Source organism: Peromyscus leucopus, chromosome 8a (assembly GCF_004664715.2).
Source record: "Peromyscus leucopus breed LL Stock chromosome 8a, UCI_PerLeu_2.1, whole genome shotgun sequence".
Taxonomy (NCBI): Eukaryota; Metazoa; Chordata; class Mammalia; order Rodentia; family Cricetidae; genus Peromyscus; species Peromyscus leucopus.
This window is the reverse complement of record NC_051085.1, coordinates 40,912,038-40,927,091: the sequence shown is the minus strand read 5'-3', so window position 1 is coordinate 40,927,091 and position 15,054 is coordinate 40,912,038. Positions and strand designations below refer to the sequence as shown.

The following is a 15,054-nucleotide window of genomic DNA, read 5'->3' as shown; positions in this document are numbered from 1 at the left end:
GATGAAAGGTGGAAAGGGAGGCACATCTCTGTGATCCAAGCACTTAAAAAGCTGAGACAGGAGGATCATAAATTGGAAACTAGCCTTGGAAACACAGTAAGACCCTGTTATAAAAAGAAGAAAAAAAACAAACTTATGAAACACACTAACAATTAAAAGAAGATAAAATTATGAACAAAGACAATCTAATGGGTAGGTTTGTTTATGGGCAATATTCTGCCCCATTAATCTGTTTATGTTATTATGTTAATATACAATAGGTGGTCCTTTTGTCAACAGAGCAATTACTTCTGCCTTGTTCTCATTTAAGTACTTTGTTATTTTTCACTCTTTACATTTTCAAAGCCCTAAACAGATATCTATAATACCCACTTTAGGCCAGTGAACATTGCAGAAAGACTGTGAGAGCCAGAGGGTAGGAAAGAATGTTATACAATGCTATCTTCTAGACACCACATGGCCACTATAAAATCACAAACACACAGCAGCTGTGAACACCTGCACAAGACCTAGACGTGTGTGTGTGTGTGTGTGTGTGTGTGTGTGTGTGTGTGTGTGTGTGTGTGACACGAAGGTGGGAGAGGTACCAGTTAGGAGAAAGAGCTCAGTAGGAAAGGGAGAATAAAAACTGGTAATAGAAGGAAAATATAATCACAATACACTGTATACAAGTACATACTGTCAAAAATAAAAACATGAAAACATTCTCAGCGACAGTCATCATCAGGAAAATGTAGATGAACCCCACAATGGGAACCATTACCTACCCTCTAAAACATCCACAGTTAGGAAGTAAACAGGATGTTCTGGCAAAAAGGTAGAAGAACTGTGTGCCATGGCTGATAAGAATGCAAACTGGCAGCCGGGCGGTGGTGCCCCGCTTTTTTTTTTTATCATATTAAACAGCATTAAAGTTTTATTTCAGTCTATGATTTGTTTAAACTGTTCACATTAATCTATTTCATCCCCAAAAGAAACAGAATGCTCCTAGAGGTGTAACCTTTGACATCACCCATCCAGACAGCTTCCACTACAGCCCGCAGAAAGCTTCAGTGTAGTTCGATCTCAAATTGGGTTTTATCCTCCAGACCAAAAGTTTTCAAAATTGCCTTAGAAATCCACCACCAGTCAGTCAGCAGGGTAGAGCACTGAGCTAACTCCTGATATCTGAGTTCCCATTGGAAATAATTTATCCTAAGTGAATTCATAGGCCCCTGGGGTGGGGGAGACTCATGGGAGCCCCCTCACACAGAAAGTCCCCCAGAACAGCCTCGTTTATCTACAGACGTCTATGCTTCTTTCCCTGTGGTATTCAAGCCTGAGAACAAAGGGCACAAAGCCAAGCTCACTGCAGGCCTCAGAGGAGAAGACTAGCACAGGAGGTCCAGTGAGGCATCATCCAGACACTAAAAACAATGACACAATCAGGTTAGTCAATTTGTCTAGCCGCTTGCTTTCTCCCATCGTAGTTGCAGTATTCATTCACATAAAGTATGCCGCAGCCTAGCCAGCCCATTGTCGAAGTACCTAGTAATATCAATCCCTCCTTCTTCACATTCCCACAAAGTAAAGTTAGTCCTTGAACTTTGAAAGTAATATATATATATATATATATATTATGTATATATATTTTATATATATAATATATATTAGTATTTCTGTCAGTTTCCTAGTCAGTGTGATTCAGAATTCTCTCAAGAGTGCCTTCTCTTTTGTAAAATAAACACTATGCTTTTTGAAGTACATATGAAGTTTCATTTCTGTTCAATGTTCTTTACTTTCCATTATGAAAAGTTATTTCTGAGGAATTGAAACCCCAGAAGGTAAGAAAAAAAAAACATTTAAAACAAAAATTTAAATGATGAATCAAAACCAGACGAGTAATACTTAAAGACAGGGTAGCAAATGTAGTCTCTGAAGGGAATCGTTCTAATTATTACCTAAAAAGCAAAGTCACACAACTTTGTCAAAGTCATAAGACAAACTGGTACTTGAAAATTAGGTTGACTAAACAGAGGAGGGAGGATTTTAAAGAAACCACTGAAACAGGACAATGACAAGGATTTCAGAATGACTTGAACTGGAGCAAAGATCCATCGGCTCTCAATGCTTCTTGTATCACGCTGTTTCTTGTCCCCACCGTCACCGACACCTCCAAGGGGCATTCTCACAGAACTAAATAATCTTTGTTATTTCGTTAAGATTCAGAATTTCAACCCAGTAGCCGTCAGGATTTTGAATGAATGCCAGACCCTTCATTTTACTATCGTCGGGTTTCTTTACAAACTTGACTCCCAGTTCTTCAAATCTTTTACAGGCACTGTAGACATCAGGAACGGCAATCCCAGGGTGACCGAATCCCCGAGGGTCTGAGTTGCTGCTGTGGTAACTCTGGGTCTCATCATCTTCGGTGCCCCAGTTGAGTGTCAACTCAAGTGTAGCTTTTCTGGAAAGCGCCCATGCTGTTCTTTCATCCTTATCTTTAGGGATGCCATTTTTATCCTCGTAAGCCAAGAAGTAGAGGGAAAATTTAATTGCAGGAAAATCAAACTTTTGGAGTAGCGTCATTACAAGAACCCTAGTATAAAAATCCAGGGACTTCTTAGGATCCTTAATTCTCAGCATCGTCTGCTGCAATAGGAAGTCCTTGGCGCAGGGTTCCGGGTCGGAGCAGCAGCTGAGGGCGACCTTATCAGCGAGGCCGCTGGGTGCGGGCTGTGGCTCTGCCATGGCCGCCCTGGAGAATCACTGACCAGTTCTGCCAACAAACCAGCGGCCACCGGTGGTACACGCCTTTAATCCCAGCATTAGGAGGCAGAGGCAGACAGATCGCTGTGAGTTCGAGGCCAGTCTGGTCAACCAAGTGAGTTCCAGGAAAGGAGCAAAGCTACACAGAGAAATAATGTCTCGAAAAAAACAAACAAACAAACAAACAAAAAAGACAGTAAAAAGAAGGCAAACTGGTACAATTTCTTTGGAAACCTAGTTTGGCACCAATTATTTAAGTTAAAATCACATCTAACCTATGGCCCTAAAATTGTATCCTTAATTATATAGATGACAGAAATACACATGCACATGCAAGTAGCATTTGCAAGAATGCTCAATATAGTACAATGGCCAAAAGACCCAAACTAGAAAAATATCATCAAAAACAGAATGAATATGAAACTTGAGGGAAAGGTATAAAATGGATAATTCTGCAGTTATAAGCAACAACATGGATGCTTTTTTTAAAAAGTTAAGGTTGATTTATTTTATTTATTTTTATTTTATGCAGATGAAGGCTTGCCTGCCTATATGTATGTGTACCACATGCGTGCCTGGTACCTGTGTTGGCCAGAAGAGGGTGCCAGATCCCTTAGAACTGGAAATATAGACAGCTGTGAGCTGCCACGCTGGTGCTGGGAACTAAACCTGGGTCCTCTGAAAGAGCAGCAAGTGCTCTTGACCAGTGAGCACTCTCCAGCTCCAACATGGATAATATTTGTAAGGGTCGTGTTAAGTGACGGGATCCAGATGTGAGAGAACACAGGGAATTATTCTAACATGAAAGCTCTTAACTGGGCATCTGGCATCAGAACATTATTCTGCTTGCTCCTGGGCCTTGCATGGTGCTTACCAGCACATTCCCTTGGTGATGGTTTAGAGAGCTGCAACATCTACTCGTTTCATTTTTCTCTTTGAATATGATGCTTCAAGTTACAACTGTTTTTCAGGGCTGGGAGTTGAACAGAAGGACTTCTAAAGCTAGTCAAGTGTTCTGCTGCTGAGCATATCCAAGAATGACTTTTTTTAAAAAAGCATAATCTATTTCTTTAGAAGATGATTAAATAAAATGGTTTTGTGGAAGAGTTGGTAGGATGGAATTCCATGGGATTTTAGATATTATATAAAAGTAGTATTTAAGCTGATGGCGTGATGTGAAAAGTTGCTAAGACTCTGTAAATACCCACACAGGAAGACAGGATAACTGAAACACCTTAGGAACCACATAAGCCCCAGATGTTTATTGCACCTCCTTCCTTGGACTCTGTTTTCTGCATTTGCATCCCACCCTCAACCTATTACAAAGAACCTTATCTCACCGAGTTCTCCTGTAACCACCACCAACTCATTGACTTTAAAAGTAGTCATATTTATACGGACCTGCCTCTGACTATACTTGACTTTCAGGAATGAACATTTTCTCCCATTCTCAAGGTAGTTTACATCTAGAAACCATAAATGAACAAGTATACATTTCAACTGGCTTTTTAATATATCGTTCACACCTCATTTCTTAATGCAAGAGGCATAGAGAAAATATTAAAGGCACAGACTTAGAAATGAGAGCAACCAGAACTCTGGTTCCACTTCTGTGGCTCTTAAAGAACAACCTGTCTTAGCCTGTCTCCTTCCTCTAATACTCAGGTAATGTGACTAATTCACAGGATTGTTGGCATTAAAGGAGTCATCACATGTCGAAATCTTAGTGTCGTATCCGGCTCAAATGAAGGATTCACTAACTTCATAGTATCGACGTTATGAAGCATGCTTGGTGTTCTAGTTTCATTTCAGTTGTTATGATAAAAAGACCCCGGCAAAAAGCAGCTGTGGGGGCATTATTTGAGCTTACAGTTCAAGGCTAAGGTTCATCACTGTGGGGGAAGTCAAGGCAGAAACTTCTATTGGCTAGTTACACCACACCCACAATCAAGAGATGACAGAAATGAATGTGTATATGTTCACTTACTGGCTTGTATCAGCTCAGCTTCTACACTCTTGCATGGGGCAGAACCTCCTAGCTAGGGAATGGTGTTGCCTGTAATGGGTTCGATCTTCCACATCAATTAAAGTAAGGCAATCCCACACAGATATGCCCACAGGTCAACCCAATGTAGACAATTCCTGGTTGAGACTCTCTTTCCAGTTTGTGTGATACTAGCTTGTGTCAAGTCGACAAAGCGAAGCATCATGCCTGGACACTATTTAGGACTTAAAGTGGACTAGAAAAAAAAAGTGTGATGTGGTGTGTGTGTGTGTGTGTGTGTGTGTGTGTGTGGTGTTAGTGCTTGGTGGTGGGAGTAGTGAGGTGATACTAGTGTATGTTTTTGGGTTTTTTTTTTAACTACAAAACCCAGAAACTCCTAGTCCACCCAGCTAAGATTTCAACACAATTAACAGTGACTGTAATGTAGATAAGTAAGAAAATACCTATGTGATTAGTTATTTCACAGATCCTTGGAGGATACACTGGAGTTTATTTAGCCTAGGAAGGACAAGAACTGCACTCCCTGGACTTAACAAATATGGTGGAGCTTAGAATGCAAAGCTGCTAAGGTCCAGCACCACAAAAATACATAAAGATGCTAAGAAAATGTCTTAAGGAGTGTAGCCCGGAAGGTTTATCCATTCCTGCTTGGCTCCATGGTCCTGTAGCTGATTATAAAATAATCACTCAGAAGCTTATAATAATTACAAACTGTAAGGCCTATGGGTCAAGCTTCTTCTTAGCTAGCTCTTATAACTTAACTCAACCAATTTCTATTAATCTATATGTTGCTACGTGGCCATGTTGTTACCAGTCTGCTGGCATCTTGCTGCTCCTTGGGCAGCGACTAGCATCTCCCCTTATTATCTCCCTTGGATTTTCCCACCTGGCTCCATCCTGCCCTGCCATAGGCCAATGCAGTTTTATTTATCAACCAATCAGAGCGACACATATTCACAGCCTACAGAAAGACATCCCACCACAAAGATGAACTCTGGGTGACAAGTAAAAACAAGATAATGATGCTCTCTACTTCAGTGCATGGGAGACGTCACCATCCAAGCTGAGCCTAAAGTTCTAGGGCTACACTCAGCCTTCCTGAGGACACAGTGAGGAAGAAGCCTGTTGCCCTGGAAATGTCATTTCTTACAACTGAACCTTGGATTGGCCACCCACAAGCACTCCTAGCAGAGAACCACCAGAGAGGGCAGCATCTGGCTGTCTCTCAGCCTCTATCCTAAGAAGGCAGGGTGCAGACTATCGCCCAAGAAATACCAGTGTTCAGGTTAAGTAAGGGCCAGATATATGTCTGCTTGAGCTAACCCCTTTTAGGCTATGGATGAGTCATATTTAAACAGAAACTTTTTACAAGTCCTAACACTGGTATAAAAATAATGTATTACTAGCTTAGAGTCCTTAGAGTTTTCAGGAATTGCATATGAATTAGTGAGAGCCCAGTTTGGGAGGAAGGGTGAGGAACACCATGGTTATCTTAAGAGGCAGATGTCAGAGAACTAACAGCTGAAAAGGAAGCTGAGATGGAAACTGAGTAGCTACTGATTGCATTGCGACTTCCCCTCTTAGGGCTGAGGAAACGAAGTGGAGACCTAAGGACTACATAGTGATAAAGGAACTTCACAAAAAGGAGATGCGAGATTCAGACCCGTGAGAACTGAGTCTGGCCAATGAGGCAGAGTCTTCAAGTACACGAAGAAGCTGGAAACTAGGACCAAAGGCTGCTGGAGCTAAATTGCTTCTGCCAGGGTAAAGACTAGGAGAAAATTACTAAGAAAACATCAAATAAACAGAGAACAAGTCCTGTCCGTCCTCCTCTAGTGCCCCCTACCTGTGGAAACTGGAGGCACAGCTGACACACTGGACCGCTTTAGCCCTCAGAAGCCATCAGGAGACACTGGACCTGGACTCGGTCTCTTTGAGACGGAAGAAAACAGGAATTTAAGACACTCCGAAAATTGCTGCCTTCCTAACTACTTCCACCACCAAAAAGAGGTTTGCTTGTTTGTTTACTTGTTTTGGTGCAATTATTGAGACTCCTTTCTTCCTAAGGGCATTTGATGCAATGTAAGGGTCATTTCTCTTAATTTGTGCATTTGCAACAGGAATCGGAGCAGGAGAGAGAGAGAGAGAGAGAGAGAGAGAGAGAGAGAGAGAGAGAGAGAGAGAGAGAGAGAGAGAACATGCCTGAAGTACGTGGTTAATTTGTTTGTTTTCGCTTTATACTTAATACAACTACCTAGAAAGGACTGCAGGTGAGATCTGCTTGCATATTTTTCTCACACTGTTCCAATGCTTACTTTCTTTCTTTCTTTCTTTCTTTCTTTCTTTCTTTCTTTCTTTCTTCTTTCTTTCTTTCTTTCTTTCTCTCTCTCTCTCTCTCTTTCTTTCTCTTCCTTCCTTCCTTTTCTTTCATTCTTCCTTCCCTCTTTCTTTCTTCCTTCCTTCCTTCTTTCCTTCCCTCTTTCTTTCTTAGTTGGGGGGTCACCTCTCACAGGCTCTTTGTTGGGTTTTGAGAATGCGTCTGCCCGTCTGTAAAACGCAGAGTCCTGACTTCAGGTGGCAGGCAGGGTGGAAGGAAATCCTGAACAAGGTAAGACGGCATGCCCAACAAACAGTACGTTGAGAAATATCTATTTCCCTCTTCCAGCATCTTCTTCCGGGATGAAATCTGACATTTCAAGTGAGGGATCAGACTATGCGGTGCTGGGGTGAGCCTTTACCTGCTTCGATCTGATTGATCTCCACCAGTCCTTGAAGCCTGTGGACCAAAGCTGTTCCAGCGCGCGGGGACACCCTGCGGGGAAAGCCGTGTGTGAGCAGCGCTGACCTCTGGGTTCCATCGCCCTCGTCCCGCGTGTAGAGAGGAGCCCTGGAGAGGTCACGCCGCGTTCCCAGATATGTGACCCCAGCTGTCTGCTCATGCGCGCTCCCGGGACCCCGGCGCCCGGCCGCCCGGCGCTGCCGCGGCTGCTGCCCGGGTTGCCCGGGTTGCTGCTGCTGTTGCTGCTGCTGCTGAGCGCTTCGGGACGGGCAGGTAGGAGGGTCACCCGGGCGGGAGCCTAGAGGGACCCTCGCCGGGAGGTTAACTCGGCCTCCCGTGCTCCGGGACTGGGCTCTGGCTTGCTGGATCCGAGATGGGGCTGGGGGTGGAGGGGTAATAGTAGCACTGGAGTGGTCCACGAAGCCGGTGACTGTGACGTCGAGGGGCGGCTCGCACTAACGCGGGGCCGGGTCCAAGGCTCCTAGACGGAGCGGCCCCTGGAAGGTCAGGTCAGAGCTTGGAAAAACCAAAGATGGGAAACCCACATCTCACTCTTCTGGGCACAGTCTTGCCTCCAGAATCGTGACATGTACAGATATGCACTCTGATTTTTTCAGAAGTAACAAAACCGAGCTGTGACTTAAGGCCCTAGAGGGGTTTTTCTTTGTTGTTTGAAAGTTTAAGCTGTAACCGCTGTGATTCAGAAAGAGAGTATGATTCGCTAAAGAAAGTTTTTTTTTCTTTTCTTTTTATTTCTCCCATATAAAAGCATACTTTTTAAAAAGCAAGATATCTCACACGCCCCCTTTAAGTTTTTCATTAAAGACAACAGCCACAAGGCTTCCCAAAATATCGATTGTAGTTTATATAAAATTGATTCAGGCACCTGTGCCGTTTAGCCTGGAACTGAAGGGCGAGTTGGGGCAGAGTTGTCCACGAGACGGCAGCCAGAGAAAACAAGGAGCTCAGCGTGCTTTCAGGGGCAAGAAATGTGCACACCGGTCTCAGGGAGACTGCTGGGCAGTATATTCGATACAAAAAGTTTCTTTGCTAACTTCTAAATTGATGAAAATGATTGTATTTTAGTAATCCCAGATAAGCCAAATGTGAAGAGACTTATTCAAATGTCGCCGATTTAAAAAAAAGGGGGGGAGTGGTTTTTAAAGCATAGTTGAAGTTTATTACAAAAGGTTTTAGCAGAGATTTAAGTACAGGCATCAAGGGGAATGAGAGGGGAGCGTGTGTGTGTGTGTGTGTGTGTGTGTGTGTGTGTGTGTGTGTGAATGGTTAAGGGAAGCTCTCCACATATAGCACATGCAATAGAGCCAGCATCCTGAATTTGCTTGGTTTTAATCAGAGAAATAAAACTTGCTCACTAATTGGACAAAGAGAATGACATTAGAAGTCAGCAATATTCCTAACTTAAAAGCAAAATTTGCAAGCAAACACACACACATAGAAACGTGCTTTTTTGATGCACGAGACCCAGAAATTTTCTCAGCATTTAACGTGTTGCTGTCCTCTATAGATACTCTGCGAGCTACTAGGAAAACCAGTTAGAAGGTGGATTAGCTGCCTAGATACCATTCCTACACATGATTGCTTAACCAGTAGATAAGCCTCCCACTCTACAGAAATGTGGACTTTTAGGAGTTGTAATGACAAGCCACTCCTGGGTAGATAGTACTTGAACTTTTCTGGATTTTTTCTTTTGCACGACAATTCAGAGTTTCACAAGATCAGAGTATATAAGCCAAAACACCCAAAGAGAAATGAATGTCGCATGCAGCACCAATATTTTATATCGATCTTGATGTCTCATTTAAGGTAAACCATTACAGGAATTCTGAATGTCTCTGCTGTTCCCCAAGGCTGCTGTAGCCCTGTTATTGACTCTCCTGGCTCTCTGGTTTTACCAGACGGTTTGTCCCTCTGGCCTATCAAACTGGGTTCTGTCGATAATCCTGAATCTTCAGTGCTGTGTGTCATTAGTGTATGTCCGTGAGGAGGAGGAGCTCCATGATGCTGTTTCATGTAAAACAGAGTTCATATAATGGCCAGCATTATATAAACATGTCTTAAGCCTATATGAGACTGAAAACAGTGATTGCCCAGGACAATATGCCTCTGTTCAAAATCCCTCAAAGGCCTTCCATTGCTTGCAGAATTTTCTAAATCCTGCAGTGTTCTGTGTGACCTGTTCCCTCCTCTCCCTCTCCAGCTCTACTTTAATTACTCCTCTTCTGGTCTTCTTCCAGTTCCCAGAGCAAACCACATGTCCAGGATCCATCCTTGCAGTTCCCTCTGCTAGAATGCCCCTCCCCGATCTGCACTGGCTAACCCTGCTCAGGGTCTGCATCTCACCTCAGTGTGACTCTCGCAGGGAGGCCGTCTCTTAATCTCCAATGTGGAAGCAGCCTTCACAGGACTTACTGGTCATCCCACCCAACTGCTACTTCTTTGAATCACCCCCTGCACAGCATCGGTCCAGGGAAATTATTTACCTCTCACCACAGGAAACTCGCTACCAGCACCCAGATAGGCAAGATGCCCCCGCCAACTACTAAAAAGTCCTTCCGTAAACTAGCAAAATACTTGGTGCTTGCTATTTTCATCCATTGTTTGTATTTATTTTGAGCTGAAAAAGCCCCCATAGGATAAGGAAAATGTGTTGGTATTGGGGGTGCAGCTGTCACGTTTCAGCTGCCTCTTTAGTCTCTGCTCACAGCCTCTTACGTGATATCTGTGCCATGTCCCTTCCCTGTGTTGTTTCCATGATGTCTCCCAAGGTGTGCGACTTCTTGGGCTGACTCCCTACAGAGCTTGATGGAATGGCTAACTTGCCAAACATGGAACTGAGACATATGCCATTTCTAAGGCCTACATGGGCCCTCTTATCTCTTTTGTCTTCTAGGAGATGCACTCTGACCAGATTCAGAATTTCATACTAGTACAATTTCACTTGTCTGGCCAAGATGGCTTCCTGCTGGCCTCTTGGGGTATAGAGAAAGAAAGCATGGTTTGATGTTTTATCTAGAATTCCCGATGTCTGTGGTGGTGAGCTGTTAGTACAACCAAGGCACTCTTCAGGAAGGGAAATTTTAATTGATTTTAAACATTGTCTGTACAGAATTCTTCCTGCTCTTTGAGGAGGGTGATCACATTCCATCTTGAGCCACCAAGATGACAACACTGATCACTCTCTCCACTACCTAATCTGATGCCAGTTCTGCTTGGACCACACAGTGTGGAAATAAGTACTCCGTCCTGTCCACACTTGTCCCAGTCACACTTCATTTCCTCTGGGATGGGAGTCAGAGTCTCCTTCCATACAGCTAAAGAATTAAAGTGTTTTGCTGACAATGGATATTTCCGGCACATGTGCTTACATGTTTCCACTATTTGATCCCCCTTCTCTTCTTAGCAATTGTTCTTCCTACGTCAGGTTCCCGGACCTTCCTACCTTCAGGTGAACTAGCAGTGCTTACAGAATTCTCTTAAAGAAACTAGGTATTCTTTCTGAGGAAATAGATAACTACATCAATTGTTTTAGGGCTGTCGTAAGAGTACCACAAGCTGGGCAGCTTAAAATCACGTGACTTTATTGCTCACAGTTGTGGAGACTGGAAGTCCAGGTGCTAGGTGCTGGCAGGGCCACTCTTCCCAAGCACAGGTGGGGAGGATGAGGTCTGGTGCGTGGCTCTCTCTCTGCTTTCAGTTGCTAACAGTACTTGGTATTCCTAGACTTGTAGACATGCTGCCCCAATCGCTGCCCTGTCTGATCTTGATCTTGTCTCCAAGTGGCCACCTCTTTGTGTCCCTTTGCATGGTCTCCTTGAAGGCTGTGTGTGTCTGCTTCTTTGTTCAAGTTTTGCCTTTTTATGAGGATTTCAACCCAACCTATGGATTGTAAAGGCCATGTTTCCAAATAAGGGCAGCTTATGTGTGTGGGGGGGCATTAGAATTTCAGTTATTTCTCTTGGGCAGTACAGTTCAACTCACAACACCTACCATACACTCCAAGATCTGTAGACAGATGGTAAGATGTGTGGACTTGGCTTCTCTGGTGCCGGGGGGGGGGGGGGGGGAAGGGTGCTTTTCAGCTGTATCCACAGTAGTTCTTCCTCTTTAGTACCACTAGTGGTCTGTGTCCACTACTGAAAGGAAGTTTTGTGGAAGTGTCAGACCTGGAAGTCTGCACTGAGAAGGTTGAGAGTGAATATGAGGTCTTCTCTTATGTTTTCCATATCATAAACATGAAGGACAGCCATCGTGGGCTCTCAACAGAGACGGCTGGTGTTTAACTTTTTGCATCTGGGAAGCTCTCTCCAAAGACCTCTGCCTCCCATTTTTGCAATTAATTGATCCAAATATGTGTGAGGTAAAACTGCCCATTTTATTCCAACCCAGCTCTCCCTCCATTTTATATTAAAATATGTATGTTGCAGAATGTCTGCTAAATTACTTCCTAAGTGCTCAATGTGTTATTTTAAAAAGTAGTTCATAGACTTTTAGTGCAAACTAGAATTGCATGTACAAAGAAATGAGAAGTTTGAAGTGGTCAGATTACACAAAAATGAGATTAGTGGAATGTCCTATGCATCCATTTTGAGTTCCCCCAAATTTAAATATATCCTTACTCAATGTGATTTTTAAATAATCTCTCTTTGAGGACTTTCATTTACCTACCCATCCACTCATTAAGTACCATTCATTCATGTAAGTGGGAACTGTCCCAGGCTCCTAATTGTACAAGAAAAAGACCCTTTCTTCATGTAGTCTCCAGAGAAAGACAGAAAAATTAGGGTGCAAATGCCAGAACTGAGGGAAACGTTTCATCGACATACAGAACAAGACATCTGAACTAGGGCAAGGTTGGACTCCTATAGGAAAAGTCTCACTATAACATGGGAGTGTGGAGGTCTGAATCTGAAATGCCCCACTCACATACATGTCTTGAATGTTCCTCCCCAGCTCGTAGGCCCGTTCTAAAGGCCTTAGAGTCTTTATGATGTGGGCTCAGCCAGCAGAAGTAGATGACTAGAAATGGGCATCACTGTTCTCCCTGGTTCTGGCCTGCAGTTTCTGCATCCTGGTCCATGCCTGGTGCACAGCCGTTGCCTAGTGTTTCTACCTCTGCAGCAGAGCTGCCCCCCTCCCCCCGCCCCCCCCAAACTTCCTCCTTACCCTAAACATAAACTTCTCTGAAATCTTGATCTAAAACATGCCTTTCTGTCCTAACTTCTGTCAGGCGTTCCTGTCGCCCTGGTGCAAACGCAACTAAGATAATGCACCACATCACATTCTCCCTGCGTCAGAAGGGAAGATACAACAGAAGATAAACACATCTTAATAGAAAAAGAAACATTACATGCTTTCCAGAAAACACATATAAATTCAGCAAATAACCAAAAACAGTTTCCTATATATTGCATCAAATATTTATAATTCAATATACATCTAATCTTTTTTAATTTAAATATTTGTAAAAGGTAGGCGGCGGAGGGGGTAAGTCCCACACTGAGTGAATCCTATCTCTAAATTACCAGGTACTAATGTTCCTCCCCACCCCCGTACACTTTATATTTACAAAACACATCTGAACAAAGAAACAGCCACCTCGTAGAAAGGATGCTCTTTCTGAAAGTGGTGGTTACAGAGTGGGCAGGAGTTAGGAGCTCTGTGGGTATAGACTGACCTCAAGGTCGTTGGCAGACTCCACAAGTTACTGTGGTCTGCAGCCCTCTGCAGCATTGAATCAAACCACAAACAGTTATGAAAAGGCACAAATGTTAAGACGTGGTTTTTAAATAAAGGTGCCGTGTCCCACTTCCTGCTTCAACACAGGTCTTGAAAGGCCCTGCTAATTTTTAATGAATAAGTGTGCAGTGGGTGGCTTATTGTTCCAGTTTCCACCCTGTTTCTAGAAAAATCCTAACGCTGTCAGAGCAGCAATGGATTGGCTGATACTAATGTCTGAAGACTCAGGTCGCTCACAACTCCAGAATATGATATTTGGAGATGGGATCTTTGTGGACATAACTCGAAGATCTCATGACCCAGTCATTTTGGAATTGAGCCAGACTTACAGGAAGATAGAACTCTGAAAGACCCCATGGAAGCAAAGATGTGCAAAGCTTGAAGTTACAGTCACCATAAGCCCAGAAACCCTGTGGGCCCCAGGAATTGGAAGAGATGCGAGAGCAGACTTTCAAAGAACCTTCAAAGACAGCATGGCCAGAAGACACTGTGGTTTGAGACATCTATCCTCCAGAATTGCAATAGACACATCTATATCTCAGACCCACCCCTGTGTGTTATGTTACCACAATAGCACTAGGAAGCTGCCCCTGGTCTTGGATTCTTCTCTATGAAGCCATCGTTTTTTGCTGACTGCTTCTATCATGAAATTCTCTCTTTGGGATTATGACACAACAATATAAGTACCTCAATCAGCCAGCCTTCTTCAAGGCACATACAGCAAATGGAACCCCATTCATTTTATTTCATGTAGCTCTGTAGCTTCCCCCAAGGCATAATTCAACTTCAAAAAGGTCTGCCCCCCACCCTGCTCCCTCTCAGAAACACCAAAGCACCAGCTTGCCACTATAGAGGAGAGCCAGTCTAGAGAAAAGCCATTCTCCTTTCTAACAGTGTTTGGAATGGTGGCTCACTCTACTTCTGTGGTGTTCAATTAGCACAGTGGTTCTCAACCTTCCTAATGCTGTGACCCTTTAATACAGTTCATTGTGTCGTAGTGACCCCAGCCATGACATTATTTCTGTTGCTACATCATAAATGTAATTTTGTTACTGTTATGAATCTTAATGTAAATATCTGATATGCAGATGATCTTAGATGACCCCTGTGAAAGGGTCATTGAGAGAACCCTTTTGAGAACTGCTAAATTAGACAGTCTGAGATCTATCTGTTGACCTCATTTCCCTCAATAGCTAAACCAACAGTGAACAGAAGTAGATTCCATCGATGACTTTCTCGAAACTTAAAACAAAATGGAACAAGGCTTGGACTGTGTTGCATTTCAGCTATCAAGAGTCCTTTATGCATCCATTGAGATGATCGTGTGATTCTGTCTTTGAGTCCATTTATATGGCTCAAGATATTTGTTTGCTTACGTATGTTAAATCATCCCTGCGTCCATCAGTTGAATCATCCCTGCATCCATCAGATTTTCAGATTAAGGATACATAGTGTGTGTGTGTGTGTGTGTGTGTGTGTGTGTGTGTGTGTGTGTGTACGCATGTGTGTGTGTATGTGTGCATTCATGCATGCATTTGTGTATTCATATGTGCACATCCACATGTGTGTTTTAAATCTGCACAGGACATTCTTCACTATAATTCATTGTTACAAATGGAGGTGGGAGGGAGTCTGCTTTCTTCCCTCTCTCCCTCTACTAACCCTTTGTCCATCTTTTCCATTTTTAATCACCTCATATTTTATTTCCAATTCTCAATATATTATTACTTTAAAGCTCCCTTACTTTATGGGCTTTTTTTTC

At 43.2% G+C, this 15,054-nt stretch overlaps 2 protein-coding genes across 3 annotated transcripts in view; one reads left to right on the top strand and one right to left on the bottom strand.

The window, feature by feature from the left end:
- Window positions 1-224: 224 nt before the first annotated feature.
- On the bottom strand, window positions 225-2,858 carry LOC119086842 (lactoylglutathione lyase-like). The gene has a single exon (XM_037200340.1). The coding sequence runs from the start codon at window positions 2,728-2,730 to the stop codon at window positions 2,176-2,178; it is 555 nt and encodes a 184-aa protein (XP_037056235.1). The 5' UTR covers window positions 2,731-2,858; the 3' UTR covers window positions 225-2,175.
- A 3,168-nt stretch (window positions 2,859-6,026) lies between these two features.
- Window positions 6,027-15,054, top strand: part of Il20ra (interleukin 20 receptor subunit alpha) — a 38,954-nt gene continuing 29,926 nt past the window's right edge. The window contains exons 1-2 of one of the 2 annotated variants that reach the window (XM_037200365.1): window positions 6,027-6,763; window positions 7,419-7,805. In XM_037200365.1, coding sequence (XP_037056260.1) covers window positions 7,691-7,805 — 115 coding nt within the window. In that variant the 5' untranslated portion in view covers window positions 6,027-6,763; window positions 7,419-7,690. The remainder of the gene's footprint in view (window positions 6,764-7,418; window positions 7,806-15,054) is intronic. The other variant, XM_028861694.2, reaches the window with a different exon arrangement.

Coding starts and splice junctions, on each gene's coding strand:
- LOC119086842 (XM_037200340.1), bottom strand. CDS start 2,730: ATGGCAGAGCCACAGCCCGCACCCAGCGGCCTCGCTGATAAGGTCGCC.